This window comes from Nyctereutes procyonoides, unplaced genomic scaffold, assembly GCF_905146905.1.
Source record: "Nyctereutes procyonoides isolate TBG_1078 unplaced genomic scaffold, NYPRO_anot_genome, whole genome shotgun sequence".
NCBI classification, from domain to species: domain Eukaryota; kingdom Metazoa; phylum Chordata; class Mammalia; order Carnivora; family Canidae; genus Nyctereutes; species Nyctereutes procyonoides.
This window is the reverse complement of record NW_026575140.1, coordinates 68,303,112-68,322,428: the sequence shown is the minus strand read 5'-3', so window position 1 is coordinate 68,322,428 and position 19,317 is coordinate 68,303,112. Positions and strand designations below refer to the sequence as shown.

The 19,317-nt window shown below is 41.3% G+C and overlaps 1 protein-coding gene and 1 pseudogene across 12 annotated transcripts in view; one reads left to right on the top strand and one right to left on the bottom strand.

Moving 5' to 3' along the window:
* ALG9 (ALG9 alpha-1,2-mannosyltransferase) overlaps window positions 1-19,317 on the top strand; it is a 110,090-nt gene that overhangs the window by 64,004 nt on the left and 26,769 nt on the right. For all 12 annotated transcript variants that reach the window (XR_008661880.1, XR_008661879.1, XR_008661878.1 and 9 more), the window contains exon 14: window positions 3,284-3,414. Coding sequence is in view for 5 of the 12 variants with exons in the window: in XM_055305694.1 (XP_055161669.1) it covers window positions 3,284-3,414 (131 nt within the window). In the remaining 7 variants the exon portion in view is untranslated. The remainder of the gene's footprint in view (window positions 1-3,283; window positions 3,415-19,317) is intronic.
* Window positions 17,997-19,091, bottom strand: LOC129497812 (RWD domain-containing protein 1-like; annotated as a pseudogene).

Sequence of the window (19,317 nt, the reverse complement as noted above, 5' to 3'; positions counted from 1 at the left end):
TTTCACTCTTATTAGGGTGTTTTTGATGAATAGATAATGTCAAATTGATCCATTTTTTTTGGTAGTTAATGCTTTCTGTGTGTCTTGTCTAAAAAGCCTTTTACTGCAGTTCTTGAAGATGCTCTCCAATATGATCTTTCAAGAGCTTTATAATTTTGCCTTTCTCATTTAGTTCTTTAGTCCATCTGAAGTTGGTTTTTGTGAGTGGAGTGAGGGTGAGGTCCAATTTTATTTTTCCCCCAATGGATATCCAGTTGTCCCAGCACCAGTCAGTGAAGAGCTCATCCTCTCTCCACTGCTCTGAGGTGTCACTCTGTCATAAATCAGGGTCCATGTTGCCTGCATCCATTCTAAATCCTGTTCTCTTCATTAGTCTCTCAATCTATTCCTGCACTAAACACATCTTGTCTTATTTACTCTAAATTTATAGCAAGTAAGCCTGTCACCTTGCTTTTCTTTCCTGACAGTGCCTTGGCTGTTCTTGTCCTTGTATATTTCCATATACATTTTGGAATTAGCTTCTCAAATTTCACCAAAAAGGTCTGCTGGGATTTTTGAGATTGCATTTACTGTATTGATCAATTTATTTAGACTTTGCATCTTTATAACATTGATTCTATAGGAATAAGGTTTCTCCATTTAATACTATATTATCAAATTTTTTTTTAGATTAAAATTCATCATTTGGAGACACCTGGGTGGCTCAGGGGTTGAGCTTCTGCCTCAGGGTGTTGTCCTGGGGTCCCGGGATCGAGTTCCACATTGAGCTCCCTGCATGTAGCCTGTTTCTCCTTCTGCTGTGTCTCTGCCTCTCTCTCTCTGTGTCTCTCATGAATAAATAAATACAATATTTAAAAAGTAAAATTCATCATTTCAACAGATTTATTTTGTGATAAAATTTACTACTTTAGCCATTTGGGGGATATAATTCAGTGGTCTTAAGTATATTCACAGTGTTGTATGACCATCTGCATTCTCTACCTCTAGACCTTTTTAATCACGTCAGACTGAAAGTTGGCACTCATTAGTTTTTTAATCCATTCTTCCATGGTGGACTTTTGGGTTGTTTCCACCTTTGGTCTGTTGTGACAATGCTGCTATGAACATTGGGATATAAATATCTGTTTTGAGTCACTACTTTCAGTTCTTTTGGGTATATACCTAGAAATGGAGTTGCTGGATCTTTGGGTAAGCAATGATTTTAAGTGCACTATTCAGTGGTGGTTAGTACATTCATACTGTTGTGAGGCCATAACCACTATCTAATTTCAGAACATTTTCATCCTCCCCAACCTTCTCACCCCAGAAAAATCCCATACCCATTAAGCAGTCACTTCCCTAGGCCTTAGCAACTAATAATCTGCTTTCAGGCTCAATGGATTTGTCTGTTCTGGACATTTCATGTAAATGGAGTCACACCATATGTGACTTTTGTGGCTGGCTTCTTTCACTTTAGCATCATGTTTTCAAGGTTCCTCTGTGCTATACAACGTATCCTTAAGATTGAATAATATTTCATTAACGTATTTGCCACATTTTAATTATATGAATAATACCACATTATAAATTGATCATTGACAGACATTTGTCAATAAAATTCCATAATTTTTTATAGAGGACTTTCCCATATTTTTGTGAGTTCTATTCAAAGGCATACATTTTCAAATTCTTGTAAATTATATTTTCATAACATAATTTGAAAGTACATAATTTTTAAAAATAAAATCATTTTCTATATTGTCCACTGCTGTTCTATGTGAATATATGACTTTGATTTTTACATCATGTAAGTCTAAAGTTTGATAAACTCTCTGAATTCCAAAATTTATTGGGCAACTAGATTTTATATATAGCAGTTATATCATTGTGATGAATGAATTTTGTTATCTGTTTCCATTTCTTCTGTCATTTATTCCTTTCTCTTACCTTACCCATCTGATTGGAACCTGTGATACATTGTTGAATAGCATAGTTAAAAAGCCTTGACTGGTTCTTGATCCCAAGGGAAAAGCTTTTAGCCCTTTACTATTAAATGTGAGATTTGCTGTAGATCTATTCATGTTTCTAATTGCCTTTATCTTAGCTGATACCTGGCATTCTAGAAGGACTCTTTATTGGTTTTAATTTGTAGGAAACATTTAGATGAGCTCCTGAGAACACTTTCCCTCTGTTTTGGGGTGGTCTTGATATGACTTTTGAAGTCACACTGACTTGGGTCCAGATATGACTCTGCCACATACTTGTGATTTTGGTTACACTAGACTTTTTTTTAGTTGGAAGGAAGCTATTTAACAGCAGAAGTATCCAGATTTTATAGTATGTTCCATTGAATTAATGAGTTTTGTGAGAAGCACAGTACTGATATGGTTTTATTTTTTTATTTTTTTAAGGTTTTATTTATTCATGAGAAACACAGAGAGGAGAGGGGGGTGGGCAGAGACACAGGCAGAGGGAGAAGCAGGCTCCATGCAGGGAGCCCGATGTGGGACTCGATCCCGGGTCTCCAGGATCACACCCTGGGCGAAGGCGGCGCTAAACCGCTGAGCCACCCGGGCTGCCCCTGATATGGTTTTAAATGAAATGTATTTAAGATTACCTATGATGGTCCGGTGTATCCATATTGTAAGCAACTGGATGACTACACTTTTGCTAATAGTTACTATATAGCTTTTTATTTTTTGTAGTCTCCATTCTTACTCTTCTGATATCTCAGTTTTACTGATCTTTTGCTGCAGCAGCAGTTCCCAATGTCTCTGTCAGTTCTGTTGAATTTTTGAAGGAGATGATGATGCATGATCTTTCTGTACCACTTACGAGGTGTAGAGTAACGACTTTATCAGCAGAGACAGGGCTTCCTCACACATTAGCATGTGTGGTTAGGTGATGCCCTTTCAATCTCTGAGATAAGAGGTGATAGATTGGAAGGGAATGATAGCAGAAGAGAGTTTTTTGAGTAGATTGTGAACTTATGCTAGCTTCAGACGTGTCTCTGAGGCCAGAGGAACTTAATATCCAAACTAGAGTCAGAACTCCCAAAGCTTACATACATATTTGGCTAGGTGGGTGCATGTCTTCCTCTGCCCCCAGGAGCCTAAATATTACCCCAGCACCCAACACTCTTATCTGAAGGGAGAGAGCACAGATAATATTGTCTAAAGACTTGGATGTTTGTACTTCTGAAACCCTGGCTATTGTGGGAATTTTTAGGATTGTAATTGATGTTCCTTATCCTGAAAGGACCTTTGCAGTTACTGATGCAGTGTTGCCCTTTCTCCATTTGCAGATTGACATCAGTAAATGCCATTATTTAGTGGATTTGGACACCATGGGAGAAACACCCCGGGAGCCGAAATACTCATCAAATAGAGAAGAATGGATCAGTTTGGCCTACAGACCATTCCTTGACGCCTCTAGGTATGTGGCTAGAGATGTACTAAGACTAGTAAGGGTGAAAATTAGAATCTTGATTGAATAACTTCCAGTCCTGGGCTGACTGTAATAGCCATCATTTCATTTTATTTTTATTTGGGTCCAAGCACATCTTTTTTTTTTTTTAATAAATTAATTTTTATTGGTGTTCAATTTACCAACATACAGAATAACACCCAGTGCTCATCCCGTCAAGTGCCCCCCCTCAGTGCCCGTCACCCATTCACCCCCACCCCCCGCCCTCCTCCCCCTCCACCACCCCTAGTTCATTTCCCAGAGTTAGAAGTCTTTATGTTCTGTGTCCCTTTCTGATATTTCCCACACATTTCTTCTCCCTTCCCTTATATTCCCTTTCACTATTATTCATATTCCCCAAATGAATGAGAACATACACTGTTTGTCCTTCTCCGATTGACTTACTTCACTCAGCATAATACCCTCCAGTTCCATCCACGTTGAAGCAAATGGTGGGTATTTGTCGTTTCTAATGGCTGAGTAATATTCCATTGTATACATAAACCACATCTTCTTTATCCATTCATCTTTTGATGGGCACCGAGGCTCCTTCCACAGTTTGGCTATTGTGGACATGGCTGCTAGAAACATCGGGGTGCAGGTGTCCCGGCGTTTCATTGCATCTGAATCTTTGGGGTAAATCCCTAACAGTGCAATTGCTGGGTCGTAGGGCAGGTCTATTTTTAACTCTTTGAGGAACTTCCACACAGTTTTCCAGAGTGGCTGCACCAGTTCACATTCCCACCAACAGTGTAAGAGTGTTCCCTTTTCTCCGCATCCTCTCCAACATTTGTTGTTTCCTGCCTTGTTAATTTTCCCCATTCTCACTGGTGTGAGGTGGTATCTCATTGTGGTTTTGATTTGTATTTCCCTGACGGCAAGTGATGCAGAGCATTTTCTCATGTGCATGTTGGCCATGTCTATGTCCAAGCACATCTTCTATTCTTGTCCAGTTTCCTGAGAAATCTTAAAGAGTACTTTTTCTAGGCACCAAGTGCAAAGTTTATTCAGGTGTCATCCAAGTAAAAGAATCTAAATAAAACAGATCCACTGAAGACAATGCAAATAAGTATTTGACATGGATTACTTTTTTTGTTTCTTTGTTTTTTAAAGATTTTATTTCTTTATTCATGACAAACACAGAAAGAGAGAGAGAGAGAGAGAGAGAGAGGCAGAGACACAGGCAGAGGGAGAAGCAGGCTCCATGCAGGGATCCTAGGTCTCCAGGATCATACCCTGGGCTGAAGGCAGCGCCACACCGCTGGGCCATTGGAGCTACCTGACACGGATTACTTTTGACAATCAATTTCAGTGGTCTTACTCAGAGTATTGTAACACTGTTAGGAAGATTGACTGTGTCCTTTAAGGAGCTAAAAGTTCATGTCCATTGTTTTTGGGATCAAGGCTCAGTCAAGAAGGGCAAATAGACCAGGGCTTGTCTGGCTCTTCAGAAGAGCCTGAGAACTAATGACAAGAGAGGAGTCAGGATATTTAGGTGAAGGAGTAATGGGGTTGAGTGGAGGAGTCATGTTGTTTGTGAGTGGAGGTCCAGGGAGGCCTGGTGGGCAGAATCTAGGCAGAAATCAAAAGGTAGAGGACCAGGTCCTGAGAGGCAGGTCTTGGACTCAGAAATAGGGAAGATAATGTTTCTATGAGGAGGGAGTGCTCAGAAGCTGCTGATGAATAAAGATGAGTAAGAACAACTGTACATTGGGTTAGGCAGCTGATAAAAACCATTTTGGTAGAGTGGTAGGAGTATGGTGACTTGAGAGATGAGGGGGATGAGAGGAAGATGGTGAACATAGAGAAGTCTTCTGAAGAGTTGTGCTCTGAAGAGTAGCAGAGAAACAGGGCCATAGCTGGTGGTGAGTACTATAGGGAAATGACGATGAGAGATTTTGTCCTTTGAATCTTTTTGTAATTGTGGTGGTGGTGGTGGTGGTGGTGGTGGTGGTGTGTGTGTGTGTGTGTGTGTATATACACATACACATATATATATGTATATATACAAAAAACATAAAATTTGCCATTTTAACTATTTTAAGTGTACAGTTTAGTGGTGTTAATTACGTTTACAGTGTTGTGCAACCATTACATTTTCTTTTTAAAAAAACACATTTTGGGGATCCCTGGGTGGTGCAGCGGTTTAGCACCTGCCTTTGGCCCAGGGCGCGATCCTGGAGATCCGGGATTGAATCCCACGTCGGGCTCCCGGTGCATGGAACCTGCTTCTCCCTCTGCCTGTGTCTCTGCCTCTCTCTCTCTCTCTGTCTCTGTCTGACTATCATAAATAAATAAATATTAAAAAAGAAAAAGACATCAACTGATGATAGTAGATTTTTTTTTAAAAAAAACACATTTTGTGAGTTTAAGGTGTATACTTGTTGGTTTGATACATTTCTGTATTGCCATATGATTATGACAGTAGCATCAGCTAACACCTTTAACATGTCACATGCTTGTTACTTCTGTTGAGAATGCCATTATCTGTTATCTGTTTCACTAACAGTCATGTTTGTATGCTGATGGAGATGATGTCTTAGCTGAAAACTGATCATGGAGGAGGAAGGAGGGATTGCTGGAGCAGTACCCTTGAGGTAGATGAGAGAAGAGGTACCTGTAAGTAGAGGAGATGTTTCAGTTAGTTAGGAAGTAGATAGATCATCTCTCTGCAGTGATGGAGATGTTCCATATCTGCTCTGTCTACTATAGGAGCCACGAGCTGCATGAGGCTGTTTAGTACTTGAAATGTGGCTGCTGTCAATGAGGAACTGAATTTTAAATTTTATTTAATCTTAATTTAAATAGCACACATACGTGCTAGATAGAGCAGAATAGAAACTGGCTACAGGTAGGTGTGATAATGGGAGTCTGGAAGTTCTCTAATAGCCTCTGTTTTCTCAGTGAAGCAGGAAGCAGAATTATCAGATGAGAAGGGACTATATGGGGATGTGGTATTGGAGATTTGAGGAGAGGGAAATAATTGAGGAGAGTAGGAGACAAAAGGAGCTCGAGAAATACAGTGTGATTGGAAGACAGGATCAAGAACCCCCCTGAGTTTTAAGTGGGGCCAGTGTGGTTGCTTTTTCCTTCTCCAGCTATAGAGATAGTCCAGTGCTGAATCACAGAACAGGTGAATTTAACCAGAGTTGTTTTTTTTTTTTTTAATTTTTTAGATTTTTTTTTTTTAAATTTATGATAGAGAGAGAGAGAGAGAGAGGCAGAGACACAGGCAGAGGGAGAAGCAGGCTCCATGCCGGGAGCCCGACGCAGGACTCAATCCCGGGACTCCAGGATTGTGCCCTGGGCCAAAGGCAGGCGCCAACTGCTGAGCCACCCAGGGATTCCCCCCCCCCCTTTTTTTTAATTTTTAAAACAAAGTCATAGAAGTATAATTTACTTACCATAAAAGCCACCCATTTAAAGTGTGCAATTTAGTAATTATTAGTAAATTTACCAAGTTGTCTGTATATAAATGGAATTATATAATATTGGGGTTCTGTATCTGGCTTCTTTCACTTTGCATGTTTGGGAAGTTCATTCATATTATAGCATGTATTAATTGGTGTCCTATTTTGTTGATGAATACTATTCCATTATATGGATATAATAATTTTGTTTGCCTCTTCCCCAGTTGGTGGATACTTGAGTTATTTGTATTTTTTGGCTATTTTGAATAATGCTGCTATGAACATTTATGTGCACATTTTTGTGTGCAGGGTTGGGTTTAGGCCAAGAAAGTTCAACAGAGCGATAAGGGGCAAGGGAGTTGAGTTTATGGAGGTGTCATGGCCTTAAGTTGGGTGAGGAAGGGTGGGGGGCACAGTGGGGGTGGAGGGCCATGAGAGGTGGTGGGATCATTGATAGTCACACATTGTCAGATTGGAGCAGTAGGAGGAGAGAACTGGAAGGAGAAGCAGCAGTGATGGTGTGAAACTTTCTGCATCACACGTGTTCTTAGTTATTGTTATTTGATACAGTACTTGGGGCAGGTCGCTTTGTGCCTTCTACTTTGAGTTGAGAAAACTGTGACAACATGAGATCTGGCCCTGGGAGGATCTCCAGCTCTGAGGGCAAAGCAGATCCTAAGCAACCTTGCTGTTTGTTAGCAAAGGGAAACCAAATGGTTCACAAATAGTGATCAGCAGTACATTGGTCACAGAATAAAGTCTGTTAATAGCAAATGGGGTAAGGGAGTCATTTTAAGGTGACTTCCCCCCCACTTTTGGTTTTGAGGGATGGAAATGAGAAGGGCTGCCCATCTACCCATTTCCCCTTTTGGTGGCACCCTTGAACCACTGCTGGAGCATATTAACTGAAAGCCTTCGGGACAAGGCCCAGAAACCTGCTTGTACAGTTTTCATTACAGCATTTGAAATCTCTGGAGGGAAGAGCAAAAAATGTTGGTCACCTTCCCACCTGCCTTGTGGTAAGCAGAGAGTGACTGGAGGAGATACCTGTGCAGTCACACAAGTGCTGTACTTCCTCTGTGTTCACTCTCCTCAGCCATCCTGTCCAGAGATGCTGCTTGCTGTTCCCCACTGGGCATCCTGCTTCCCTAACATGCTCGATTTTGAGGCCAGAAAGAAAGCATAATGGGCTCAATTTGATCAACATTTATTGAACATCTTCTATATCTAAGACTTTAGACTGTGTGCGGATAAGACTGCTGTCTTGGGGAGTTTATGGTATACCTGGGGAGAAGCGCCACACCAGGAAAGTGCTACTGAAGCACGGGAGGGATGGGTTCCCAAAAGGCTAGGGTGAGAGGGGCCAAGGAAGAATCCGAGAAGCGAGAAGTGGTGACAATTGAGGATTGCTTTGGTGATTTTGTGGGAGGTGGATTGGAAGGAGGGAAAGTTGGAGGCCTAGCAACAAATTAGAAGATGATTCTGGTTGGCTAGTTAAGAGGCAAGTGAGAGCGTGAATTCAACTGCAGAGGAGGGATTGACTCTGGAGATGCTGGGTGTCAGGAAGATCAGGCTAGAATTTCCCCAGAATCCCACAACTTTCCTAGTGGCCTGTATCAAGCTTTTAACATTGTCCTTTGCTGTATCAGAAGTGTTGAGGATTGCTTTCTCTAGCTGGGCTGGTCCTTGAGCAGAAGCTTTTGCAAGTTTGAGCAGAACTTACTGGAGCAAGGGACCCTAAATTTACCTCATTGTTCTCTTGATCCCTGCTGCTGCTTCATTTCTCCTCTGCCACCTCTAGGGCTGGGGGAGCGAGGGAGATTATTGGAGAGTGCCTTCAGAGGTTTTTCACTTCCCATAAATTTTACTCATTTCCCGTAATTTGGCATTCTTTTCATGACCATATGCTAAGAAAAAAATCTGGTTTAAGAACTGAAAAGGTAGGGATCCCTGGGTGGCACAGCGGTTTGGCACCTGCCTTTGGCCCAGGGCGCGATCCTGGAGACCCGGGATCGAATCCCACGTCGGGCTCCCGGTGCATGGAGCCTGCTTCTCCCTCTGCCTGTGTCTCTGCCTTTCTCTCTCTCATTCTATGTGACTATCATAAATAAATAAAAATTTAAAAAAAAAAGATTGATTAAAAAAAAAAAAAAGAACTGAAAAGGTATAGTTGACTTGAAGGAGTGCAGGGTACAGAGAAAAGAGCAAGGGGTCAGAAGACCTGTGCATTGAGTCCTGGCTTCTTGCTCATTGTTCCTCTCTGATTCCTAGATTTCCACATTAGAACAGAGATAATAATATCTTACCTACTTCATGGGAATGTTGTAAGGATTAAGTGAGCATGGAAAACTATGAAGGTGTTCTTAAATTCTGAAGCATTATATGTGTGTCAGGCATTAGCAGGCAGCCTAGGTTTCTGAAATTATGCTGCTTCTTTCTCTTCCTCAGCATTTCCTAGTAGGTATTGATATAACTGGAAAAACACTGAGATCCTACAGCCCAGCTTTGCCACGGCAGTTCATAGCTGTCAGCACCATGACATCTCATGTTGTGGACTTGGGACAATTAATTTGGACTATACTGTCCAAGGCTGTGTACCCCAGAGCACTCTGAGCTTATGCCTGAAATGCTCTTGGGAGCTTGATCCTGGGATGCCTTCCAACCTGTTCGCTTGGGTGGCTGCATTTCCTTTGTCTTCTTGAGACTGTGGTTTTTGTTTGTACTTTAGCAATTTATGTAACAAGGAGAGAGATGGTACCCTCTGCATGAGATGGTCATTCATGTCTTAGACCCTAGGCTGGGTGAGGCTGCAGGCCTAATTACACTCTAGCTCTTTCTGAGAAAAGGAGGTTTTAATAAGCCTGTGACATACCACCACATGATCTTTTAGAAATGAAAGCCGATTAATTTCTCAAATGTTTCAGGCCCTAAAACTTAAATCTGCTTCCTTTTTTTTTTTTTTATTAAATCTGCTTCCTTAATAGTTCACTTTGAGATGATTTTTTTCTTTATTCCATTATCCATCTGTCTGTCTGCAGATATTTTTTTGAACACTGTCAGGCACTGTGGTGGCTTTTAGGTACATAATGATGAGCAGTAGACACAAATTCTTTGTCCTCTTGAACCTTGGCATTAAACAACTAACCATACAAATCAATATATAATTAAAACCTGTGTAGGTGCTTTCTAGGAGAAGTACAGGGTACTGTGAGAGAAGGGAGTCCGCAGTAGAAGGCACCTGGAGTCTTAGATCTCAAAGCCAGCTGGTTAGGCAGGTTTGAAAATCAGAGCTGGATTGTCCTTGTCACAGAGCTGGATTTTTTAAAGGGATGTAAAAGAAGTAATTAGATACAGATTTTGCCCTTAAATGACTTACAGCTTGTGTAGTTACACATGCAAAAAACAAGTTAAAAATAGTATTAAGACCATAAGAGGTGCCAGGTTGTGTGCTAGAACTTCCAAGAAAGGAGACCTCTGTGGAGGTCAGGGTATACTGAGAAGCTTCCTGAAGGACATGGTTCCTGAGCTGAGGCATAGAGAAAAAGGAGGATTTGTACCAGAGGTCAAGAGGGCAGAATTGCATAGATGATTCAAGGAGAGGAAATCATGAGCACAAGCGGAAACAGAAAAAGGAGCCTTTTGGATGGGGCACCTGAGGGTTAGTCAAGAAAAATTTAATTTACCTCTTTCACTGGCTTAAATTTGGCTCTTAGGTAAAGTGATCTTTAAGAGATCACCAAATCAGGGGCACCCCTGGTGGCACAGCGGTTTAGCACCACCTGCAGCCCAGGGTGTGATCTTGGAGGCCCGGGATCAAGTCCCATGTCAGGCTCTCTCTATGGTGCCTGCTTCTCCCTCTGACTGTGTCTCTGCCTCTCTCTCTCTGTGTCTCTATGAATAAATAAATAAAATCTTTAAAAAATATCACCAAATCAGAGTGATTTTTAAAATAAAAGGGGCCCTGTCCTGGGCAAATGTAGATGTATGGTCATTCTGCTGTAATGTGACCAGAATACAGGGGCTTGCCCCAAAAAGCAGAATGGTGGAATGGAGCATATATGGTTCCTTTCCCAATAGTTCATGTCTATGTGTGGGTTTGCCCATGGCTTATTGATTTAATTTGCTGACATTCCTAGGTTGTGTCTCAGCAACCTGGATAAATACCGTATTGGCACATAAAAATATCCTACTCACTGGAGACTCAGCTCCAGGGGAAAGCAGCCTAAAGATAATTAGAACAATAATAATCTTTATTAGTTAGTGATTGTGAGTGGTACAAACTTAGGAATTCTGAGTATCTGAATACAGGAAGAAGCCTTGTTTTCTGTTGAAATTGTTAGAAGACAAGCAAGGCCTTTCCTGTTAGGCTAGTGGAGGATGACTCCGTAAATGGGGCTAAATGTTGTTAGCCCATTTGGGTGAATGGCAACCCATATGTTCATTCATTCTTGTCTTATAGGCTGCTTCTCTGCATTATGAGAGACCTGGAGACCCCAGAACCTGTTAGCCTGTGACAGAACCCAGGCATAAGAGCTTACCCCATCTTCTGGTCTCCCTGTGCACACAGCTGGCACCAAAGCCATGCCTTCCTCTCCCTGGTGTTGCCATGTCTGTGTCTGGCTAATTTTATAAAGCTTTCTCTGACTCCTAGGATATGGGTTCTAAGCTAGTTAGCAATATCACTTTTTAAACCAGACACATTTGTTACTCTATGGCCGTCTCATATTACATACTTTCTAAAATAAGAGAGGATTTTTTTTCCTTTTCTTTGAAGCATGATATAATTGCTGCTTGTATAAAATAGCTCGACACGTGGGTGGATGTAATACCTACTCTGAGATTCCCCAGAGAGGAGTGAAGGAGAGTGTTGCAATCAGTTGCCAGCTCAATGGTGGGTTCCTTCCTAAGTGGTGAGAATGTTTGGCTGTAGGAGTCTGGTGGGAAATGCCTCTCCAGGATGTTGGGTTTGGCCTCCTGAGCACCAGGGCCTGTTTGTAGCTTTAGAAACAGGTTGGGGGGATCCCTGGGTGGCGCAGCGGTTTCGCGCCTGCCTTTGGCCCGGGGCGCGATCCTGGAGACCTGAGATCGAATCCCACGTCGGGCTCCTGGTGCATGGAGCCTGCTTCTCCCTCTGCCTGTGTCTCTGCCTCTCTCTCTCTCTCTCTCTCTCTCTCTCTCTGTGACTATCATAAAAAAAAAAATTTAGAAACAGGTTGGGGGGATCCCTGGGTGGCACAGTGGTTTAGCACCTGCCTTTGGCCCAGGGCGCGATCCTGGAGACCTGGGATCGAATTCCACGTTGGGCTCCCGGTGCATGGAGCCTGCTTCTCCCTCTGCCTATGTCTCTGCCTCTCTCTCTCTCTCTGTGACTATCATAAATAAATAAATAAATAATAAATTAATTAATTAATTAATTAAAAAAAACAGGCTGGGAGGCCCTGCCACTGCTTTACACAGCCACTTTCCACCCATGCTTTCCTCTCTCCTTATAGGTCCCTTTTGTATGGCTTGCTTTGCTTTCACCTTTGGTTTTTGGATTGTGAGATTTCCTTCTTCCTTATTTTGGACATATTAGCCTCATCTAACTGAATTTTAGGCTTGCCTGATGAGGGACATGAGATAATTTGGGCAGCCTTAAATGGGGCAGGATTTCAGAGCCCTGCAAGTTATAGTTACAGGCAAAGAGTGGATGCAAGTGAGGAGTTAAAAGTTAACACCTTGGGCTGGCACAGTATGAGAGGGACCTTCTCAAGTCAGAGGGCCTCTACAGCAGCAAGATGGGGACTGTGCTTTTAGCACCTGTCCCATGTATTCTTTCAGTGCCCAACACAGGATTCTTGGTGGCCACTGAGCTTTACCTGCTGTGGAGATTTTTTTACTGGGACCATGACTCTTGTTTTGGCCTCCAAGAAGAAGTGAATCCAGCAGCTGTGAGGCCTAGAGTCTGTGGCACCTGTATCCATTTTGGTCTTCTGGGGTAGTCTGGTTGATGGCAGCCATTGTGTTCCCAGCCCCTAATGCCAGCAAAAGCAGGGTTGTTTATTTCTGGAAGAGAAGAAGATCATAGAGAATCACCGTAAAGGGAAAATTAGTTGGAATCTCTTGTTTTATATTGTGGTGTTAACAAATCGTCCCAAACTTAGCAATATAAAAGAATAGCAGTTATTTATTATTGTTTCCTCTCATGTTTCTGGAGGTTGACTAGGCTCAGCCAGACAGTTCTTCAGCTACTCGAGTTCTTCATTCATTGGCCATTAGATAGTGGTTGGGACTGGAGGCATTGCAAAGGCTTTCTCACGTGTCTAGCAGTTGATGCTGGCTGTTGGCCAGAACACCTATACATGGCTTCAACACATGGCCTGTGCTTCCTCACAGCTTGGTGGCTGGCTTCCAAAAGCTAGTATCTCAAGAGCTACAAAGATTTTTTATGACCGAGCCTTGGGATTCATGCAGTGTCTCACTCTTGTCTCCTTCTGTTCATTGAAAGCAAGCCACTCAACCCATGTTCAAGGGGGAGGAATTAGACTTTCCCTGTTGATGGAAAGACTCCTAAAGAATTATTGACGTGTTTTAAAACCATCACAGTTCTTTTGATGCCATTCTTCATCCAAATTGGATAATTTTTGAAATTTTACTTTTTAAAGGAGATTTCTTGTAGAAGAGACATATGGTGCACAAAATAGTCCAGCAGGCTGTTCATCTGCAGCTTTTTGCTACCCAGGTGGAAAAGGGAGACTATACCTTATGGCAGTATTTGGTTGCAGGCCAACAGTTTGACATGCTTCAGGTGGGGTTCATGTCCTTTGAGTAGAATTAGTTCTCATTCCTAATCAGTAACTGAAGTGCTCTTGTCTTTTCCCTACGCATCAATCATGGTGGTATGTCCAGCTCCTTCATCTGTGCCAAGAATACTGAGAAATTGGGAGGAAGAAGAGAATTACAAGAGATTGTAATTCTTTACAGGTCATCATTCTCACTACTTTCTGTTTCTTTATCAGTTCTTGGCCTTTCTTTCTTTCTCTCTCTTTTTTTTTTTAAATCTCACTGATACTTTGCTGAGACCTTTCATCTGGAAGAGCTAACTCAGGCTAGATTTGGTTTCAAAACACATTGGCATTTTGCTCATTGCAGTCTTCAACTGCTTAATCATTGAGATCTGCTGATATTTTAAGAACAACAAACTTTTGTTTTTCTGAAGTTCAGAGAGTGTTTCCCATTGTTTAGAAATTAGTTCTTTTTTTTTAAGATTTTTATGTATTTATTCATGAGAGACACACACACACACAGAGAGAGAGAGAGAGAGAGAGAGAGAGAGGGAGAGGCAGAGACACAGGCAGAGGGAGAAGCAGGCTCCATGCAGGGAGCCCGACACAGGACTCGATCCTGGGTGTCCAGGATCAGGCCCTGGGCTGAAGATGGTGCTGAGCCACCTGAGCTGCCCTAGAAATTAGTTCTACAGAAAAAGACTGTGTACAGACCGTCTATGCTCGGAGTCCGTGTTATAGAGATTCTCAGGTTTGAAGAGTGTATACAGTCTTTTAGGACTGCCACTGCTTTTAGCTAGCTTAGACCAAGCAGCTGGCATCATCAAAAGTCTTTATTCTAAGTTCCTTGAGAGTTAGAAACCCCTACAATACCTAGCACATACTAAGGTCTCAGAAAATATTCAACAATTATTGGATGTATTTCATGTTCTTTTTTTAAATTTGAGTATAGTTGACACACAATGTTACATTAGTTTCAGGTATAAAACATAGTGTTTCCACAGGTTTATACATTATGCTACTTTGACCACAAGTATAGCTACCATCTGTCACCATACATCACTGATACAATATCATTGACAATATTCCTTATGCCCTGCCTTTTATTCCTGTGACTTATTTATCCCATAACTAGAATCCTGTATTTCCCACCCTTTCATTCATTTTGCCCATCCCCTGCTCATCTCCCCTCTGGCATTCATCAGTTTGTTCTTTATATTTGTAGGTCTGATTCTACTTTTTGTTTATACATTTGTTTTATTTTTTAGATTCCACATATGAATGAAATCATATGTTGTTTTTCTCACTCTGATATTAGCATAATACCCTCTTGGTCTATCCATGTTGTCTCAAATTGCATAGTCTCATCCCTTTTTGTGGCTCTGTAATATATTCCATTATGTATGTATACCATGTCTTTTTTTTTAGTTTAGTTTTATTAAAACTAATAATAATTCTATACATTATTGAGTGCTCATCGTAAGTGTACTCTTAATTCCCTTTCATCTGTTTCACTCATCCCCCTCCTCCTTTCCCTCTGGTAACCATCGATTTGTTCTCTATAGTTGAGAGTCTGTATTTTGGGTTCTCTCTCTCTTTTCCTTTGTTCATTTGTTTCTTAAATTCCACATATGAATGAAATCATAAGGTATTTGTCTTTCTCTGATTATTTCACTTAGCATTATACTCTCTAGTTCCATCCATATTGTTGAAAATGGCAAGATTCATTTTTATGGCTAATATTCCATTGTATATATATACCACATCTTCTTTACCCAGTCATCTATCAATAGACACTTGGGCTGCTTCCATATCTTGGCTATTGTAAATAATGCTGCAGTAAACATAGGAGTGCATTTATCTTTTCAAATTAGTGTTTTCATTTTTTTAAAGATTTTATTTATTTATTCATGAGAGAGAGAGAAAGAGAGAGAGAAGCAGAGACACAGGCAGAGGGAGAAGCTGGCTCCATGCAGGGAGCTGGATGTGGGACTCAATCCCGGGTCTCCAGGACCACGCCCCAGACCGAAGGCAGCACTAAACCGCTGAGCCACCCGGGCTACCCAGTGTTTTCTTTTTCTTTTATTTTTTGAGGAACCTCCACACTGTGGTTGTACTAGTTTACATTCCCACTAGTAGTACACAAAGGCTCTTTTTTCTCCACATCCTCGCCAACACTTGTTATTCCTTGTGTTGTTGACTTTAGCCATTCTGACAGGTGTGAGGTGATACCTTTTGTGGTTTTGATTTTCATTTCCCTGATGGTGAGTGATGTTAAGGATCTTTTCATGTGTCTGTTGGCCATCTGTGTGTCATCTTTGGAAAATGTCTACTCAGATCCTGTGCCCATTTTTTAATTGGTTTTATGATGTAGAGTTGTATGAGTTTTTAAAAATGTATTTTGGATATTAACTCCTTATCAAATATATCATTTGCAACTATCTTCTCCCATTCAGTAGGTTGCCTTTTCGTTTTATTGATGACTTCCTTTACTGTGCAAAAGCTTTTTATTTTAATGTATTCCCAGTAGTTTATTTTTGTTTTTGTTTCCCTTGCCTGAGGAGACATATCTAGAAAAATGTTGCTATAGCGATGTCAGAGAAATTACTGCCTGTGTTCTTTTCTAGGATTTTTATGGTTTCAGGTCTCAGATTTAGATTTTTTTTTAAGATTTATGTATTTATTATCTGAGGGAGAGAAGGGGAGAGAGAGCATGAGCTGGGGGAAGGGGCAGAGGTAGTCTCCTATAGACTCCCGGCTCAGTGGGGAGCCCAATGCAGGGCTCCATCTTAGGACCCTGAAATCATGATCTGAGCCAAAATCAAAAGTCAAATGCTTAACCGACTGAGCCACCCAGGCGCCCCTCAGATTTAAGTCTTTAATCCATTTTGAGTTTTATTTTTGTGCATGGTGTAAGAAAGTGATCTCACTTCCTCTTTTTGCATGTAGCTGTCCAGTTTTCTCATGACCATTTGTTGAAGAGACTGCCATTTTCCCATTGTATATTCTTGCATCCTTTGTTGAAGATTAATAGACCATATAGGTGTGGGTTTATTTCTAGGCTCCCTGTTCTGTTCTCTTGATCTCTGGGTCTGTTTTTGTGCCAGTGCAATACTGTTTTGATTACTACAGCCTTGTAGTATATCTTGAAATCTGGAACTGTGATACCTCCACCTTTGTTTTTCTTTCTCAAGATTGCTTTGACTACTTTGGGTCTTTTGTGGTTCCATTCAAATTTTAGGATTATTTGCACTAATTCTGTGAAAAATACTGTTGGTATTTTAATAGGGATTGCATTAAATATGTAAATTGCTTTGGGTAATATGGAAATTCTGACAGTCTATGCCAGAATATCATTACATTTGTTTGTGTCATCTTCAGTTTCTTTGATCACTGTTTTATAGTTTTCAGAGTACAAGTATTTCATCTCCTTGATTAAGTTTATTCCTAGGTATTTCATTACTTTTTTTTAAAAGATTTTATTTATTTATTCACGAGAGACACACACACACACCGAGAGAGAGAGAGAGAGAGAGAGAGAAGCATAGACACAGACAGAGGGAGAAGCAGGCTCCATGCAGGGAGCCTGACGTGGGACTCGATCCCAGGACCCCAGGATCACTCCATGGGCCTAAGGCAGGCGCCAAACCACTAAGCCACCCAGGGATCCCCTATTTTATTATTTTTGATGCAAATGTAAATGCTGTTTTCTTAGTTTCTCTTTCTGCTACTTCGTTAGTAGTGTATAGAAATACTGTCAATTTCTGGGTATTAATTTTGTATCCTGTCACTGTACTGATTTGTTAATTACTCTAGAAGTTTTTTGATGGAGTCTTGAGGATTTCCTGTGTATAGTATCATGTCATCTACAAATAATGAAAGTTTTACTTTTTCTGTACCAATTTGGATGCTTATTATTCCTTTTTCTTGTCTAATTGCTGTGGCCAGGACTTCCAGTTCTATGTTGAATAAAAATGATGAGAGTGCACATCCTTGTCTTGCTTCTGATCTTAGAGGGAAAGCTCTCAGTTTTTCACCATGGAGTGTGATGTTAGCTGTAGAGTTTTCTGTTTTTGAAATTTTAAGATCAGTAGGGGATCCCTGGGTGGCTCAGTGGTTTAGTGCCTGCCTTTGGCCCAGGTGTGATCCTGGAGTCCTGGGATTGAGTCCCGCGTTGGGCTCCCTGCACGGAGCCTGCTTCTCCCTCTGCCTGTGTCTCTGCCTCTCTCTCTCTCTCTCTCTGTCTCTCATGAATAAATAAATAAAATCTTTAAAAAAAGAGAGAGAAAAATTTTAAGATCAGTTTATTAAGTTCAATGACAAAAGCTATCAGAAGAATATTCTCCAGAAAATTATTTTTTCTTAGAGAAAAGAAAAATCAACACTTCAGCACAGCCACAGATGCTATGGCAGTCACACCTCCCTGCGAATGGGGATAGTTCTTTAGGTCAACCTCTGGGTCAGCAGAATTATAGTCTGGATCACCCTCCTCATCCTCTAGCTCCACGTACTCCATTTCCTGGAACATAGATTCATCCACCTCCACATTGTTTCCAGCATCCTCTGAAAACTGAATATCCAGTGTGTCAAGATTATGATCCATTTCAAATAGTAGTTTCCCACTTAATTTTTTTTCTTACTCAATCTTCTTCTTTCATTGATTTCTTTTTAATTTCCAAGAGTTCTGCATCAAATTTGGCCTTCCAACTTAAATTCTCATTTGTAACAGGAATGCCAGGAAATAATTGCTCTTTAGCTTCCTCTGCTTCTTTCTCTTTTTGTTTCTTTTCTTCTCTTCTAGTTTATATTTGATCTATCTCATTTAATTTTTCTTGCACAACTGTTACTGAAGATCCTTACCATTGCCAAGATTTTTCTTCTGCCTATAATGCTAATAGTTTAAAGATATTGGAGTCTGGGCAGCCTGGGTGGCTCAGCAGTTTAGCGCCGCCTCCAGCCCAGGGTGTAATCCTAGAGACTTGGGATGGAGTCCCACGTTGGGCTCCCTGCATGGAGCCTGCTTCTCCCTCTGCCTGTGTCTCTGCCTCTCTCTCTCTCTGTGTCTCTCATGAATGAATAAATAAAATCTTAAAAATATATATATATCCGAGTCCTCATTCTCTTGTCGATTTTCCTGGGCAAATATTCATAAAGAGGGGCTTCATCTATGTATTTTTCACTGTATATAAACTTGAGGGTAGCCTGGACAGTTTCATCTTTTTCTCCAGCCTTAGATGTCAGAGTAATGGTGAAACTGGGTGGATTTTCTGATAATACCAGTTAATAACATCTCAAACCCCTCCTCAGGTGTCCCCTTCACATCCTCACAACACATCTGTACTGTTGGTGAGAGAGACTATGAACTGCACTGGTGCTATACAGGGGTAGCTAAGAGACATCTGCCTGTGAAGGAGTCAGGGTAAATGGATTCCAGAGCTTCCAGCTTGTGCTATTCCCTGCCATACTCTGTCATCATGGCCCTCACTTCTGTATGTGGACTGCCCGGCCACCCAAATGACCCTGCAGTGGGGACCATGGTGGACCGGGAGAGCTGGCAGTAGCTAGGTTGGTGCAGGTGCAGATTCCCAGCTCTGAGGCCTGGGCCTGGGCCTGCTGAGCGATAGCCCCACATGGGCCTCTGCCTCACTGTGGGGTTTTCATATATGGCCTTTATTGTGTCAAAGTATGTTGTGGTAAAC